At 44.6% G+C, this 18,530-nt stretch overlaps 1 protein-coding gene across 3 annotated transcripts; it reads right to left on the bottom strand.

Annotated features, from left to right (window-relative positions):
* Positions 1-1,970: 1,970 nt before the first annotated feature.
* Positions 1,971-18,446, bottom strand: cfap161 (cilia and flagella associated protein 161). Of its 3 annotated transcripts, XM_054775199.1 has the most exons (9): positions 16,949-18,446; positions 8,776-11,680; positions 5,548-5,637; positions 5,249-5,463; positions 5,058-5,139; positions 4,376-4,411; positions 4,156-4,278; positions 3,997-4,070; positions 1,971-2,304 (listed from the first exon to the last, which is right to left on the bottom strand). In XM_054775199.1, the coding sequence occupies exons 2-9, from the start codon at positions 8,908-8,910 to the stop codon at positions 2,070-2,072; spliced, it is 990 nt and encodes a 329-aa protein (XP_054631174.1). In that variant the 5' UTR covers positions 8,911-11,680; positions 16,949-18,446; the 3' UTR covers positions 1,971-2,069. The 3 variants fall into 3 exon arrangements, with proteins under 3 accessions (XP_054631174.1, XP_054631175.1, XP_054631176.1); XM_054775200.1 differs by lacking the exons at positions 8,776-11,680; positions 16,949-18,446 and adding an exon at positions 7,905-8,125; XM_054775201.1 differs by lacking the exons at positions 8,776-11,680; positions 16,949-18,446 and adding an exon at positions 7,012-7,206.
* Positions 18,447-18,530: the final 84 nt, after the last annotated feature.

Raw genomic sequence — 18,530 nt, 5'->3', positions numbered from 1 at the left:
GCTCTACAACACCTGCACCACCTGAACGATGTTGTAGTCACTATGTATCCTTTACACTGTACTCTTTACTTGCGTATCTTGCTTGCTTCTGTAACAAGTGAATTTCCCCACTGTGGGATAAATAAAGTACAAATACAAATACAAATACAAATACAAATACAAATACAAATACAAATACAAATACAAATACAAATACAAATACAAATACAAATACAAATACAAATACAAATTAGCTTCTACAGTCAACATTCTTAGAATGTGACCTCAAAACTTGCAGCGAGGTGAACACAAGTTAATATATGATCGTAAGTCATTACTGGAATGATTACAGGAAACTACTATGACATCCCCATCAGCAGCGTAGTCCATCAACAGTGACTTACCCCACACTTGGTCCCGTGAGGCCAGTTCTGGTTGGATTTCAGTGATAAGAAACATAGTTCCGGTTATTTGTTGGGGTTACCTGAGTAAAGAGTTTGGCTTCTCAAAACAATGCGTTTAAGAGTAATACATTTACATGACAAAAATGCCTCCTCGAAAAAATCAGACCTCACAAATCGCTCAGCTTTACTTTTTGCGACCCTCGTATCTTCATCCGCTGTGGAACACATACAGTATGTAAACAAGATGGCTGCGACGCTCGCGGCGGATGCACAATGCCATCTTCATCACACACACAACAATTGATGTGTGTGATTTGTGAGTGTAAGTATATGAAGTACTTAGTATTAAAGTATAAGTGTAAGTCGTGGTATTAATGTACTTAGTCTTAGACTTTTGTGTATGCTTTTCAGTATAAGCTAAGTATACTTCACTGTACTATTCTTAAGTATATAAAATATAGTTTATAAAAAGTCTACTTCAAGTATACGTCCTCAGTTTTAGTATAAAATAAGTATACTCATAGTACACTTGAATATACTTCTTTTTGCTAAAGGTGATGACCAGGCTAAAGGCTAGACTGTGCCTCCGATGCATATGTTCTATCGATCATCCTTCGCTGTCATTCATTAGTGGTGAATACCTACACATTTTATAATTGTATATGGGTTTAATAAGTGTGTGAGGCATACTGAGGGCTTAAACCTGGATTGTGCATTCATCATTTAGCTTGCTGGCTCTGTCGCTTGTAACGGTAATTGAAAAGAGAGTTCAGGAGCGGAATCTAATCTAATAATAATTACAACAATAACGTGTATTGCAAATGTTGATCTGAAATCAGAGAATGTCAGCATCAAGCTAGCAGGATTTGAAGGGGTAGGAGCGAGCTGTGTGTCAAAAGTAGACCTTAAGGGCCTATCAATTACTTTTCCGCCATTCGCTAGTAGGCTCGAAACGTAACTCCCACACAAAGTGGGGATCAACCCATCATCCCATATTTAGAAACAAAAGTAAGCGTCCCATATGGAGCTGAAAAGTGACTTTATTCCGCAATTACCGCGATGCAGCGTGTCTGAAAGCTCACCTATCAAACTCATTGCTTTGTGACAATTACAGAATCTTTGATTCCCTTTGCCTTGGCTGTCACTCTGCTTAAAGGTGTCATTTAGCAACTCCGCGTTCTTGTTTTTTTAATAATTGTGCCTTGTCCTCAAAACAGTAGTTGTGTGTCTAAATTGTTTTATTAACATATAGTGTGTCCAGACTGAATTTATACTGAGAAGGAGACCACTTCATGTGCCAGGAAAGCCATGCAAGAGAGGGGGACAAGGGATGGGGGAGGAGGCTCCTCACACAAAGGGCCAGACCCCAGGAACCATGCCATTCTCCCAAACTAATGTCCAATAGACAAAGCAGAACCTTTAAGGATGACTATCACCCCAGTGACAAGCCAATGTATCCCTAAAAGTGCAATGATGAGCCTTTTTCTGAGTGTGGGAAGCAGGCCTCACTGAGGGCTTCACTATCACGTGGTTTATTATTATTTTAAAGAACAGCCAGAGGACCACATATCAAATTTTTATTCCAACAAGAATTCCTTGAGAGCTTGTATTATAGCAAAGCAACTCTGGTTCATCGGAAATGATCGCCAAAAACACAGAAGTCTGTTTTTCTAAGATAGTTCCAAATTATCTGTCTTCTCGATAATTACATACACTGCATGTGATGTACTCTGTCGGACTGTCAGTGTTTTCTTGTGTTGACGCCATTCTGTCCGCCTCTGACTGCAGGCGATTAAGAAGCACAAGTCCTTCGCCTCCCGGGTCAGAGGTGCACAGTATCCAGTGGTTGTTGGACTTTTCAGCTTTATGGGCGTCCAAAAAGGTATGCGCAGTCACCTCATATTCATTGCCATATGTGGTCCTACAGGGAGACAACACACAGCCACATGGGCCTCAGGTGAAGAATATTCACTCGGGCTCTTATGAAAACACAGGGGAACCTCCAGAAGCTCAGCCAACTCATTGATGAAAAATAGGGGAAAATTCAAAAATAATACATGACAAAATCTCAGGTTAGCGAGCATTAAAGGATTAACTGTGCTTGTGGCTTTCTTTTTCTTCGAAAACTCTAAAAGGCATGCTGATAACAAGGACTTGCAGGCTCCATCATAATCAAAAGTCTACCTTAAATATGATGGCCAAATTTAAGGTCGATTTTTTGTTTAGACATTGCTGCGGGAACACAATCATACCATGGGCTGTCCTATTTTCTTTTCATATGTTCTTTTTGTCATATATATCTTTATGTAAGCTAGGGCTTGTACTGATCCGCTGCACACAAAAGGATGAAAATTTGGCAAAAACATGCATCCCTACTGTGTTGAATGTGCTACTGTTTTTCTGAGAAATACACAAAGAACAGCCACTGTAAATTTTGGGTGTTTCGCCAAATCGCCACATCCGTTGGTACACACATTTATGACATGTGACAAGCCCATGTCTGTAAAATTTGAACAAGATTGTTGAAAAACATGGACGCCATCAACCAAAATGTCTTGACCTGTCTTAGCAACTAGACTATTTGTCAAATGATCATAAAATGTAATTGCTGCATGTCTTCCAAAGCATTTTGAGCACAACCTCTATGGAACGCAAGAAATGCCATTTACAGTCATGTTTTTTCATTCATTCCTTTTCCATTCTGCTTATCCTGTTCGGGGTCGCGGTTGAGCTCGAGCCTATCCCAGCCGAATTTGAACCGGTTACCAGTCAATCACGGGGCACACACGGACAAACAGCCAATCACCGTTCATCTCATCTTCACACCTATGGATATTAATTAAACAATTAAACAGCATGTTTTGGGGATGTGGGAGAAAACCGGAGAACAGTGGAAACTTGGTTTCCGTACGCCCCGTTTTTTTTTTTGCAGGATTCGTTTTTTTGAAGAAAATGATTGCGCTCCATGTCTCGTTTTTTTGTACAACGTCTCGGTTATCAAATGGCTAAACGGCACTCAAAGAAAGCATCCATTCTCTCAAGAATGGATAATGGTTCTTTTACAATTAGGACAATATAGACAGATTCTGGTCAGGGAATCCTTTAATCATCATTATCGCGTGTGTGTGTTAAAGCGCACACAGAACGATGAACAACTCAGTTTCTTGTCTGCTTTCTTCCTCTTTATACGCAGTGTGCAGCCTGCGGCGATGAGGCGTTCACATACACTGAATATTTCGGAGTGTTTTTTAAAAAATTGTATTTTAATTGAATTTACATTACTTCCGATTTTAAAAATTGCTTTATTTTTTATCTGATCTTTTGGAACGGATTAATGACGAAGGCTACACTGCGCACGAAGTAAACCCATGCAAGAACACAGCTATTTCTTCTATAATACTGAACATGACATGCCCCTTATCTAGTTATGTTTGGCCTTGGTGGCGTTCTGGAGAAAGAAGGAACTTGGTTGTTGGTACTTTCGGTGTCATCTCACCCACCAAACTGATGTTTTCAGTTCAACAGTTTGGCCTCACTCTGTTATCTTTTGAGTGTAAAAAAAAAAAAGTACCCACAGTCTGTTATCTTTTGAGTGTAAAACAAAAATAAGTACCCAAGAACGTGATGTTCCAAAACAGCCAGAGCCCGGTTGGTCTTGCAGTGGAGGATGACCACGTTGAAGTTAGCCTGCGGACGCCAAAGGCCGACCTTGTTAAGATGACGTATAGTCGAGCGGGAGAAATATTGAATCGTGGACAAAGGAGGTACTCACAGGTACAGGCAGACCCTCGTGTTCAAGTCTTTCCTGGGGATCAAAGTGCACTATCTTCCACCAGGAGAGAAAGGAATTGCTTTCGTCCACATTTACTTCCTGGAGACGAGACCTCTGTGCAGACTTTAAGTGTAAGTGTTGGGGGGAATAAGTGTCAATAAACCTAAAATCATTTAGTACTTGCTTTGATGATTTGTTCGAAAACATTTTTTTTTTTTACCTTTCGGAAACTCAGCACGTCACTTGTCAGGTAAAGCTGAAACGGAAAGTGACAAAATCACGGTGGCACACGTTCGATCTCATGTACAATATTGTTAGCACATTCAAATGTGAAAAGCTTTTTTCTGTTGGAGTAATATACAAAGTTGCTGAGGTTGCTGCACGGAAAGCTTACGGTGCTTCAACGATAAAGGTTTATTGGAAAACAAAGAAACCCTCGATTCTAACTGCATTTGACCCAAGTCACCTTAGGAAAAGTCCACCTTAATAAAATCTGAAAATGAGATAAATACAACCTCAGATGAATGACACATCACATTACAGTCTTTATCTATCTAATAACTCGTGCATTTGTACTGTTTCCCGTGTTGTAGAAGGTTGCTGCTCGCAAGCTATTGGAATAATGCCAAGGAGGATTGTTTCACTAAGTAACAATTTTTATTTCCACCATGGCAAGCCACCACGTTGCCCTTACGCATCTGGTCCAGCATGGATGTGTTGCATAATCAACTCAGTCGTTCCTACCGGCAGTTATTAAGGCTTCCGGGACACAATCCCAGTCCCACAAATGACTTATGCACAAACAGATGCACTTATGCACAAGCAAACATGCAAATTTGGAGGCTGCATCTAAAAACTTGTTTGTCTGTAGTTCTATTTGTTGGTGTGTTTTTGTTACTTACGCCCCGGGCAAAGCCACTTGTTGTTTTCAGGGCAAAACTTTGCTCGTAGTGCAGAGTGGATCCTTCAGGAGTGCCGTCCACACTGCAACAACATGCGGCGTTACAAATTTCCTTCTGGAAGAGTCATCCATGCTACTAGCCAACACTATGACCACCACTATGCGTGTGTGTGTGTGTGTGTGTGTGTGTACCTGGTAATGATGAAAGCAGTACGCACACAGGGTTGAATGCTTCTCCCAGCACTAATTCCACATGGAGCAATAATGCCAGGAGAAGGAATCTTCACCATGTTCTCAACGTATGCGTTGATGCTTAAAGCACAACACTCGCCCTGTTCGCCTATGTTCACTAGCATCACAACATCCCCGATGTGTAACCCCCCATCCATGGTGACGCTCAGTTTCACCTGCACATGGACAAACACAGTCATCATCATAATCATCATCGCCACTGACACTGTGTTATTATTGTTCATTTTACACGAACGTACCGGTCTCAAGATGTGGTGCTTGAGGAAGTCAACTTTCTGAGCAGCGAGCTCTCCCCTTTCTCTTTTACTCAGGAATTCCATTCGCACATCCTGCAGACACATCAATATTGAAGTGGTACTCATTGTTATTAAGCAACGATACACGCTGTACTGTATGTATAGCTATGTACATAAATATTAATACATAAAGGAATGCTCAGGCAATCGGCCCACGCTGACCAGTTGTCAAGACTGTAATGTGACCATTCCTTGCAGGTTCTTAATGACAATAGACACAATTCAGAACAGAAATACAGTAACCTCTAAATACTAAAAATAATCAAAAAGTGACTGACTGCATTCATGGGCATCATCAAGACGTATCATTTAATTAATGACATCACGCACAAATTTCAACTGATGGAAATCCACAATGTGAGGAAAATGTTCATTCCAGCACGGTTCGAATGGCCTAGCGATGTATTTATTTATATCTACTGTATGTACCTAGCTAGCTAGCATATACTGTAAGTGGATCAATGGAAACCACTGATTATCGTTTTGGCTTCTTATGTCATAAACTATACATCGAGGGTGTCCAAAGTGTGGCCCAGTGGCCAATTGCAGCCCTCGGCTTGTTTTTTTATTGGCCAGCGGCACGTTGTAAAATAAATAAAAAATTGTAAAAAGCTGCAAAAATGGGAAAAATAGACGCAACAATGCACACTGTCAAACGAAAAAGCTGAAATGTTGATACTGATAACTAATACTAACACAAAGCTTAATAATTATAAAAAATACTAATAATAATAAAAAATACATAAAACATAACAAAGTGGACCCCCGCATCCTTTGATTTTTCAGTATGCGGTCCTGAGTGGAAAAAAGTCTGGACACCCTATGTTATCCTGTTACACACATACAATGGTGCACTACCTTTTTGACCCTTTACGGCCATCGTACTTTGTACGCTGGTCATGCTCAGTACAGCCCAAGTGAGTCAAACATGGCCGAGTCACATACACATAAAGTCCTGGTTACATTGATTTCTGTTATAATACCTTTTATGAGACATTATATTCATTTGTATAATGTTCTGCCTGTCTATATTGAGAATGAAACATTATTTTATTTCAACATGGTAACCCAATTTTACTTAGCCGTGTTGACAGTCCCATGTAGCTTAGCTAGCTGATATCATGAATTCTATACTGTATGTACCCAGGGGCGCTATACAGGGGGAAATGTTCGGACATTTCCCAGGGCCACTAACTGGGGGCCTCAAAAATAGTTAAAAAATGAAAAGGGGGCGGGGGGGGCCCAATGTAATTTTTTTTACATGGAGCCAAGAATTCCTGGCAGCGCCCCTGTGTGTACCTCTAGCAGTTGCTACATCCAGCTCACACGTTGCAGCGTAAAGTTACATCACGAGGCCTATAAGCCCTGACATAAATGGTCTAGACCTATATACATGGATCTTCTTACCCTTTACACAAGTTCCATTAATAGTTGTCCATAAGTCAACATTGTCAGCCACCTGTTCTCAGAAGTGCCATATGGGGGGGAGTTACCATAATTCCAACCCAATGTAATTTGTTTCATGGGGCACAGAAATCCTGACGGCACCCCTGCCTGTTCTGTTCCCTGTTTATAAGGTGCTAATGTGCACAGCACAGGCGGAGAGGGGAGAGGGGAGACTGGGCTAGAATTGGACACCCCTGAAATTTGATTGGACCCCCAGGTGTCACCCCAGATGACTGACACTTCACGGCACCACACGTCTTGTCGAAAGGAGCCAGTTGCATTTTCAAATCGGTGACGGATATGCTATGTACCAGTGGTCCCCAACCCCCGGGCCGCAGCCCAGTACCGGGCCGTGGGTCATTTGGTACCGGGCCGCACAGAAAGAAAAAATAATTTCCATTATTTCATTTTTTTATGTTTTATTTTGAAAAGTGGCCGGATTCTCTCTGTTACATCCGTCTCACGTGACGCATGTCCATTGTGCGCGTGCTAACTTTCTCTCGCCGCACAGATAGATTACTACTGTATTTTTACCATTTTTCTTTCGCCTCATATTTGGTGTCAAATGCTGATACTATGTGGGAATGCATAAAGGTAAGTTTTGATGACTTACTGAGTGCTAATGTGCACATTTGTCTCAAGTTAATTCGTGCTAGCGCACTGCCTTTACCACACACGTCAATACATAATAAATAAGATAAATTAGATCGCTATAAACCCCTGGATAAAAACGCACAATTTGTGAGCTGTGAATCAATTCTTGCTGACGAGCTAAAGTTGTCTAGTAAAGATCCCCAATATTGCTATTAGCTAACACAGCACCGAAATAAACGTCCTAATTTTTCGACACATACCTCTTCCAAGTGCTGTTCCTCTTTCCAGTTGCCAATTTTCACGTTGGTGCGGTAGGTTTTAAAGTAGCTGTTGGAGGCCATTTTGCAAAAGAAAGTGTTTATAGTCGAGCAGCATGACGCATGCGGCGGTTCCTATGGTAACGGCTAAACAGCTGTCAGCCAATTTGCTACCATCGAGCACCGCCGCGAGAGGGCGCGCTGGCAACATCCACAGGCTATCCAGTTGGGGAGATGGTCCTGTTAGATGACGAGCTGTCTGCCTGACGCACTTAAATAAAGTCATCGTCATCTTTTGACGAACTTTTCGGAGTGCAAGGTAATTAGAAATTATTTAGCATCCTTCTACGGGCTCGGGTGACAAAATGGAAACGTAATGGGACGATTTGTGTTTGATGTTTACTCACTCACTGTGTCAACAAAGTGTCTGTGTGTGTATTTGTTTTAGATTTGTGGAGTATCAATGAACCTTTATAGTGCCGTGTAATTCTCAGTTTTGATGGGATTTGCGTACTTTTTGATAGGCTACTTCCACAAATTGGCCTCGAGCTAGTAAAACGGCACATCTTTTACACACAAACGTGCTCAAAACGAAAAGAACACTTTTGGGATACAATATCTGGAAAAGAAGTTTACTGAGGGAATTTCATATATTTTTCCCCGATAGCCCGGTTTATTCATTTGGTTAACATCACTCAGCGTATACAGAGGTGGTAAACACTTCAGTTTATTTTTTTTTTTTACTTGGTAATGGTAATGGTTTCACTTGATTTGAACATGCATATAAATCACAATGGAATACTTAACAATAGTACAATTCACAGTTCCGCATGTCCAAAAGGAGTAGGAAGAAGCAAAGCTTATTTAAGCCTACCGGTACTCTCCATCGTTTCACATCTGTTGCTGTACATTTATTCACTTCCTGTGTGTCATGAGCTATGGTGCTGCTCTGCTGCCCTCTAACTGTCATTTGTTGCAGCACACCTGCCGACCCGTGGGAGGAGCTCATGCACACTTGAAAACAATTATCTCGGACTATTTTGACCCTGCCTTGCTACCTACCTGTTGCCAGATTGTCTTCCTATGCAAGTCTGATTCCGACTTTCTTTGCCTCGCTTTTCCTTCGTTCCCTGTGTTAGTCAGTACTGTACTTGTCTTTCCCTGCTTGGGGTGTCCCAGCAGTGTTTTTTTCTTGTACTTTGTAATTTTGGATTCTTCTTGATTTTGCACTATTTCTGTTTCATTTTTTCCTGCTGGTTTTTCAGCAGTGTTTTTTGTCAGCCTTGTATTTTTGCCCTTGCTACTGTATTTCCGTTTACTCAACGTCCTTACTTATTCCCTTTTGTTGTATATTTTTCCCGCAGCTATGCCCGGAGTGTATGTTCTTTTGACCTGTTGGCATTTTTGTTCTTTATATTTTTTGTGAACTTGTAAATATATTTTTGTGACACGGACACTTGTCTCTCTGCATCTTGGGATACTAATTAGCGGCTACACGCCGCCTGTGACACTGTATTTCATATGTGATCTTTTTACAACATAGAAAAGTGATGAGATCATGTAACAATATGGTAATATAATGGGTCAAGGTTGTTCCACAATCATAAATAAGAATCATATATATAATAATCATCCATCCATCCATCCATTTTCTATGCCGCTTCTTCTCATTAGGGTCGCAGGGGTATGCTGGAGCCTATCCCAGCTGACTTCAGGTGACAGGCGGGGTACACCCTGGACTGGTCGCCAGCCAATCGCAGGGCACTTATAGACAAACAACCATTCACACTCACATTCATACCTATGGACAATTTAGAGTCACCAATTAAACTAACATGCATGTTTTTGGAATGTGGAAGGAAACCGGAGTACCCGGAGAAAACCCACACACGCACGGGGAGAACATGCAAACTCAAACTCACAGAAACCGAGATTTGAACCCAGGTCTTCCCGATCTCCTGACTGTGACTGTGTGGCCAACATGCTAACCACTAGACCACCGTGCGGCTTATATAATAATCCAAAAATCAATAATAAAGTACAAAAAACATAACAAATTCTTCCTTGTATTTTGCAAACATCTACGGTGCTTTGCTTGAGTTCCTTACTTTTAGACTTGTTCTCGCTTAAAGTTTGCCATCAGGGATTTATTGTACAAAAACGTATAAAAACAAGTTCAATATTTTGAGTGTGTAAGAAAAAATATTATAATCACCAGACAAGAATAAAGAAACATTACAGCAACGTGGGACATCCTAAACAATATAATCAGGAACGGTAATAAGAAGGCAGATGGCCCTCAGTATTTGACAGATGGAAATGCCAAAAATGATAATATGAACAAGGCAGTTGAAAGGTTAAAGAACTACTTTGTAAATATTGGACCAAACTTGGAAGAAAGGATCACCTATTTCTTTTGATTGGAGGAAGGGAATGAAATTGTAGACAGGAATCCCAACTCCATGTTCCTCAATGATGTGACAGAAAAATCATTGATATTGTCAGTAAATGTAAAGCAAAAACGTCAACTGCTTGTAATGGAATTGAAATGAAAATCATAAAAAAGGTCATTAATGAGATAACAGAACTGCTGACATCCATCAGTAATGTTTTGTTTCAGACTGGTATATTTCCAAACCAAATGAAATCGGCTAAAGTACGGTAGTACCAATCTTCAAAAATGGAGACAAACATCAATTCACAAATTAAAAATCATTGAAAAGCTATTCAAGAACAGGTTGGACAAATTTATATATAAGAATGAATTACTCTCGGACAGCCAATACGAATACAGAGCTAACATTTCAACTTCCAACTGGTACTGATAGCCATTTTTATAAACTTCCCTTGCCATCCATCCCCAAATGTTCTCTATGGGGTTTAAATGAGGGGAACATGCAGGATGGTCCAAAAGAGTGATGTTATTCTCCCTTAAGAAATCCTTGGTCAAGCGAGCATTGTGAACTGCAGCGTTGTCCTGTTGAAGAACCCAGCTGTTACCACACAGACGAGGGCCCTCAGTCATGAGGGATGCCTGCTGCAACATCTGCATGTAAGCAGCCGCCGTTTGACGACCCCGCACCACCTAAAGCTCCAGTGTTCCACTGAATGAAAAAGCGCCCCAGACCATGATGGACCCCCCTCCACTGTGCCGGGTAGAAAACATCTCAGGTGGGATCTCCTTGTCATGCCAGTAACGTTGGAAGCCATCTGGACCGTCTAGGTTACATTTTTAAAACTTTTTTCCAACTTTCAATGTCCCATGTTTGATGCTCCCTGGCAAAGTCACGGGCAGTTTTGTGGCATTGAAGGAGACGAGGTCTTTGAATTCCTTTTTTGTTTTTTAAACTCTTTCCCGCAGATGCCATCTGATGATTATTGTGCTGCAGTCAGCAAGTTTAGCAATTTTTCAACTGGTCTTAAGATTTTGATCAGGAGTGTATACTGTATCGTGCGGCGTACCCCAGGGGTCAATACTGGGACCAAAACTGTTCAACTTATATATATATACAGTATATATATATAAATGACATCTGTAAAGTCACAAAAGACCTGAAGCTAGGATTATTTGCAGACAATACTACTACATTTTCTTCTGGAGAAAGCACACACAAGCTAATAAAAAAGTAAAAAATGACTATACTAAGAAGAAAAACATAAAAACTAATTATCCTGAAATGTTATTTGGTAATAGCAGAAAGGACGCAAACTGATGCCGTGGACATTGAAAGGGTGAACAAAAATACATTTCTGGGGGTCATAATAAATTAAAATATGAGCTGGAATGTCACGTTTCACAGGGCTCTCTCTCGTTGCCCTCGTCTCCCGTGCCTTTTCTGTGTTTTCTGTCCAGATCCTTAGTTCCGGGCTGGAGGCGGAGCTGCTGAACGCACCTGTAATTGAGTGCCGACGCCACTACTTAAGCTGACTACGGACAGCTGGAGAACGCCGGATTATTCCTTCGCTACACCACGTTCCAGCCGTGTGTGTCTCTCAGCCTCGTATTGTTTCCAGTCTCTTGCTAGCGCTCAGCAGACTCTGCCTCCAACCGGCATTATTTGTGTTTCATTTTTTCATGGTGTATCTGTTTTGTCACCATCGCTTTTCGTTGTGAGTTCTGGGACAGAATAAATTCAGTGCTCACCTACCTGCCTCCAGCCTCTGCATTTGGAGTTCCCAGACCGGCACCCAACCGCACCGTGACAGAATAATCCGGCCAGAATATGGAACCTGGTGACACGGACCCCCTTAAGAAATCACTTCGTCTCCAAGCGATGCGCCTCACTAAGCAAGAGGAGCATTTCGGTGCACTTGGAGCCAGTGTGCAGGGGTTGGCCGAGCGACAAGACGCTCGTATGGCCGCACTTGAGTCGCAGCTCAACGCTGTGCTGTCCGCCCTCCAGGGTCACCCGGCTCTCACTCCACCACAAGCCGCTGACGCCGCTCCGGATCCTGCGCCCCTTCCTGCCCCCGAGTCCAGCTCGACGGTCGTGTGCCCCCAGCTTTCCAGGCCAGAGCGATTCTCCGGGGACTCTGGTGACGTGCGCACCTTCCTGACCCAATGCGAGTTGCATTTCGAGCTGCAAGGGGCCGCTTTCCACTCGGAGCGCGCTCGCGTAGCCTTCGCCACGTCGCATCTCACCGGCAAGGCGGCGGCCTGGGCGACGGCAGAATGGAGCCGGCGATCGGCCATCTGTTCTTCCTTCTCCGCGTTTGCCAAATCCCTGGAGCAGATATTCCAGCGGAATCAACCGGGCCGCGAGGCGGCCAGGACCCTCCTGAGGCTGCGCCAGGGTCGCCGCAGCGTAGCGGATTACGCAATCGAGTTCCGTGCGCTCGCGGCGGAGAGCGACTGGAACCCCTCCGCGCTCTTGGATGTGTTCGCTGACGGACTCGCTGAGCGGATAAGGGACCACATGATCCCTCTGGAGACTCCGGGGAATCTCGACGAACTGATCGCTCTGGCCGTGCGAATAGAGAAGCGTTTGGACCACCGGGAGCAGGACCGCCTGTCCCGTCGAGCAGCACCAGGTTACGACCGGAGCCTTTTTGAAGAGCGCCCTCTCTACAACCGGCCGCCATCCACCACGGGAACCACGCCGTTGCTGGCGCCGGAGGAGCCCATGCAGCTCGGTGGGCACCGTCTCACCCCAGCAGAGAGGAGGCGGCGCATGCGGCTTCACCTCTGCATCTACTGCGGACAAGCGGACCACACCATCTCCCTCTGCCCCATTCGACCTGGCCACCAACGCTTCCAGACCTCCCCCTCGTTTCATCCTAGTTCGCCGATGGACTCACGGACTACGCAGCCGCCTCCTGCTGCTCCAGCGGCCACCCGATTGCAGCTGCCAGGTACACTCGCATGGTCTGATATCAATGTCGATATCAATGCTTTTATCGACTCGGGCTCGGACGATTGTTTTATTGATGAACTTTTCGTTGCTAATTCCGCTATACCTGTAGTTCCGCTAGCAACAGCTAAAGTGGTTCGTTCCCTGGATGGGCGTCACCTGGCTAATGTCACTCACAAGACACGCCCCCTCTCTCTCCGTCTGGCTGGTAATCACCGTGAAATTATGACATTTTTTGTCATCCCCTCGCGCTCTGCTCCCGTGGTGCTGGGGCTTACATGGTTAGGCAGACACAATCCGCACATAGATTGGGCCAGACCTGCCATTGTTAGTTGGAGCGTGTTTTGCCACACGCACTGTTGCAAGGGGGTGTGGCCTCGGTCCGCGGCCGCTCGCGCCCCCTCGCAGGAAAGTATCGACCTCACCTTGGTTCCTAACATGTATCATGATCTCAGAGAGGTTTTCAGTAAGGATAAAGCCACATCACTCCCCCCCCACCGCCCTTATGATTGCTGTATTAATCTCCACCCGGGTGCGGTTCTCCCTTCCTCACGCCTGTACAATGTTTCTAAACCTGAGAGAGAGGCACTTGAAGATTACATCTCCTCCTCACTTGCCTCCGGTCTTATCCGCCCCTCCTCCTCACCACTTGCCGCTGGGTTTTTTTTCGTTGAAAAGAAGGACAAGTCACTCCGCCCCTGCATTGATTATCGCGCACTTAATAATATCACAGTTAAGAACAAATATCCACTTCCTTTATTAGATTCCGCATTTAACTCTCTGCATTCTGCAAATTTTTTCACCAAGCTTGACCTCCGCAATGCTTACCACCTCGTCCGTATCCGCGAGGGGGATGAGTGGAAGACCGCCTTTAACACACCATTGGGTCATTTTGAATATTTAGTTATGCCTTTTGGCCTCACAAATGCTCCCGCAGTTTTCCAGGGTCTCATAAACCATGTCCTCCGTGATATGCTTGGACGTTTTGTTTTTGCGTATTTAGATGACATTTTAATTTTTTCCACTTCTCTCGAAGAACACATTCAGCAGGTTCGGTTAGTCCTCCAAAGACTTCTCGAGAACAAGCTTTTTGTTAAGGCGGAGAAGTGCACTTTTCACTCTTCATCAGTTTCTTTTCTGGGGTTCATTGTGGAGAAGGGGCAACTCCGACCCGATCCTGCCAAAATCCAGGCAGTGGTTGACTGGCCCACTCCTACATCACGTAAGCACCTTCAAAGGTTTCTGGGCTTCGCAAATTTTTACCGTCGTTTCATTCGGAATTTCAGTCGGGTTGCAGAACCTTTGACCAGGCTCACATCTACTAAAGTTCAGTTTATGTGGACCCCAGACGCTAACTCCGCCTTTGAGAAGCTTAAGTCCTATTTCACCTCTGCTCCGGTTCTTGCTCACCCTAACCCTCACTCTCCTTTTGTTGTCGAGGTCGACGCTTCCGATACCGGCGTCGGGGCCGTCCTCTCCCAGCGCTCCACCATCGATCACGAGCTGCACCCCTGCGCCTTCTTCTCACGCCGCCTGACCCAAGCAGAACGTAATTACGATATTGGCAACAGGGAGCTGTTGGCGGTCGTCTTGGCGCTGCAGGAGTGGAGGCACTGGCTGGAGGGCTCGGAGGTCCCTTTTGTTGTACACACAGATCATAAAAACTTGGCCTACCTCCGATCTGCCCGGAGACTTAATCCCAGGCAGGCGCGCTGGGCACTTTATTTGGCCAGGTTTGACTTCACGCTAACGTTCCGCCCTGGATCCCAGAACGGCAAGCCGGACGCACTCTCCAGGATGCATTCCCCACCTGTGGACTTACCTCAACTAGAGACCATCCTTCCTCAGTCCCGCATCCTGGGAGGCCTACAGTGGGACGTGGAGAAGCGAGTGGCGGAGGCAACCAAGGACTCCTCTCCTCCGGGGGACTGCCCCGCTGGTCGCCTGTTTGTGGTCGCAGAGCTGCGCCCGGAGGTTCTACGTTGGGCTCACGAATCCAAGCTGGCGTGCCACCCGGGAGTATCACGCACAATCTTCCTCCTGTCTCAGCGGTTCTGGTGGCCCTCCCTCCGCTCGGACGTCAAGGAGTTTGTGGCCGCCTGTGCGAGTTGTGCCCGGAATAAGCCGTCCCATCAAGCCCCAGCGGGGCTGCTGCGCCCCCTGCCCATCCCCTCCCGACCGTGGTCCCATGTGGCACTGGACTTTGTGACTGGTCTCCCACCATCCAATGGCAACACGGTCATTCTTACCATCGTGGATCGTTTTTCCAAAATGGCCCATTTTGTTGCCCTCCCCAAGCTCCCCTCGGCACTGGAGACAGCTCAACTTTTGGTCAAAGACGTCTTCCGGCTTCACGGTATTCCCTGCGACGTGGTCTCGGACAGGGGACCACAATTCTCTTCGGCAGTTTGGAAGGCCTTCTGCAGGGCCTTGGGTGCGTCAGCGAGCTTGTCCTCCGGCTACCACCCACAAACTAACGGCCAGTCAGAAAGAGCTAACCAAGATTTGGAATCCGCCATCCGCTGCGTCTGCCACCAGCAGCCAGCCTCATGGTCCTTCAATCTGCCGTGGATTGAGTATGCGCGCAACACCCTGGTCAGCTCAGCCACAGGCCTCTCACCTTTCCACGGGGCCTACGGGTACCAACCTCCAGCTTTCCCTTCACTGGAGGCGGAGTCGGCGGTCCCTTCCGTGTCAGCCAACCTGCGCCGCGCCCGCCTAGCCTGGCGGAATACCCGGACAGCACTGGCACGTACGGCCGAGCGTAACCAGCGTTTGGCCAATCAACATCGGTCGGTGGCCCCTGAGTACAAGACTGGACAGAGGGTGTGGCTATCTACTCGCGATCTACCCCTGCACACGGACTCCAAGAAACTACAACCCAAGTACATCGGTCCTTACCCTGTGGAACGGGTCATCAGTCCCTCGGCCGTCATGCTGAGGCTCCCGGACTCCCTCAGAATTCATCCTACTTTCCATGTGTCCCTCATCAAACCAGTCAGTGTCAGCAACCTAAGCCCTCCGGAGGTGCCTCCTCCTCCTCCCAGGCTCATCGACGGCCATCCCGCATTCACGGTCAAGGCCATTCTGGATGTGAGAAGAAGGGGCAGGGGTTTTCAGTACTTGGTCGACTGGGAGGGTTACGGCCCCGAGGACCGCTCGTGGATCTCTCGTGCCCTCATTCTGGATCCCCAATTACTATCAGAGTTTTACAGTCGCTTCCCGGAGAAGCCAGGTAGGCCGCCAGGTGGCGCCCTTTGTTAAGGGGGGGAAATACTGTCACGTTTCACAGGGCTCTCTCTCGTTGCCCTCGTCTCCCGTGCCTTTTCTGTGTTTTCTGTCCAGATCCTTAGTTCCGGGCTGGAGGCGGAGCTGCTGAACGCACCTGTAATTGAGTGCCGACGCCACTACTTAAGCTGACTACGGACAGCTGGAGAACGCCGGATTATTCCTTCGCTACACCACGTTCCAGCCGTGTGTGTCTCTCAGCCTCGTATTGTTTCCAGTCTCTTGCTAGCGCTCAGCAGACTCTGCCTCCAACCGGCATTATTTGTGTTTCATTTTTTCATGGTGTATCTGTTTTGTCACCATCGCTTTTCGTTGTGAGTTCTGGGACAGAATAAATTCAGTGCTCACCTACCTGCCTCCAGCCTCTGCATTTGGAGTTCCCAGACCGGCACCCAACCGCACCGTGACATGGAAATCTCACATCAAAAATATACAACATAAAGTGGCAAGAAATACCTCAATACTGAATAAAACTAAATTTGATCTGGACCAAAAATCACTCCATACTCGCTATTGTTTTGTGGTATTACCATATCTAACTTATTGTGTGGAAATATGGGGAAATAACTAGAAAAGTGCACTTCATTTGCTAAATGTAATCCCAAAAAGGTCAGTTAAGATAATCCATAATAGAGATTTTATTCCTAAAATCACAATTATTAACATTTGATGAACTGATAATCTTTCAAACAGCTACAATTATGCATAAAGCAAAAAATAACCTGCTACCTAAAAACATAATACAAATCTTCTCAACAAGAGAGGAGAAATATGGCCTAAGGGGAAAAATTTAACTTAAAACAACAACGCTAAAAACCTTTAACATATCAACCATCCATCCATTTTTTTATGCCGCTTGTCCTCACTAGGGCTACGCGGGTATGCTGGAGCCTATCCCAGCTGACTTCAGTACGTTGTCTGTACTCACTCATCGTCCAACTATGCTTCTGTCAACTATTAACCTTTTCATCAGTTATTATATATTTATCATACTCCTACTTATCATACTCCTATTGCACCACATTGTTATACCGCCTTATCATTTTCCTATGTATTTAAAATTGGCTTTGCTCCATCCTACTCCTTTTTGGACATGTGGAACTGTGAATTGTACAAAGTGATGCATTCCAAAGTAACTTGTACTGCATGCATGTTCAAAATAAATGAAACCATTACCTTTACTACTGCACTTAAAAGTAAACTATTAGAAAATAACAAATGTGCTAATGTAGTCCAAAGCAGTAAATTGTTAACTTAAAAGTATACCAGTGATTTATTTGTATTGGATTTTCTAAAAAAAAACTATATTTAAAAAAATGCAAACAAATACTACCTAACATTTAATAATTAAAGAAATACAATTTACACAATTAATGAATTAATATTTAATGACAAATGTGTACTTTTATCTTAATAGTTTCAATCTCATTAAACTAATTTATAATAATACTTTTTCAAAATGTTTTTTTTTTTGACAACACTTGAAACTACACCTCTAAGTCGAACGTAAATAAAAAACAAACAGGGTTGCCGATCTCAAACACACCATTTCCACAGGTGTGTTGAATGCTAATGGTTAGATAAATAGATACTTAATTCATCTCCAAAAGGAAATCACACATAAGCCAGTGGTTCTGATCTTGTTTGCTGGGGGACATACCAACACCCCTCAATGACAAGCAGTGACCCAAATTGCACTTTTTTTTACGTAACTTTCTCAAATATTGATTTAATTCATTACATTTATTCATATAAATTGTAAATGTAAAAAGACTGTTTGCAATGGTGACGTGGGGCCTAGAGGGCGTTATCTTTTGAACATGTTGCATTATATTCCGCCCTTTTCCTGCTCCGCGAATGTGAACTGCGCCCCAGGTAACAAACACACACACACACACACACACACACGTGCAGCAGTGGCGGAGCCAGACATTTTTCATTGGTGTGGCCAAGGTGAGACCATAACTCACATAGAGGTGGCACTAAGTTG

Source organism: Dunckerocampus dactyliophorus, chromosome 5 (assembly GCF_027744805.1).
Source record: "Dunckerocampus dactyliophorus isolate RoL2022-P2 chromosome 5, RoL_Ddac_1.1, whole genome shotgun sequence".
Classification (NCBI taxonomy): domain Eukaryota; kingdom Metazoa; phylum Chordata; class Actinopteri; order Syngnathiformes; family Syngnathidae; genus Dunckerocampus; species Dunckerocampus dactyliophorus.
This window is presented reverse-complemented; position numbering and strand designations above follow the sequence as displayed.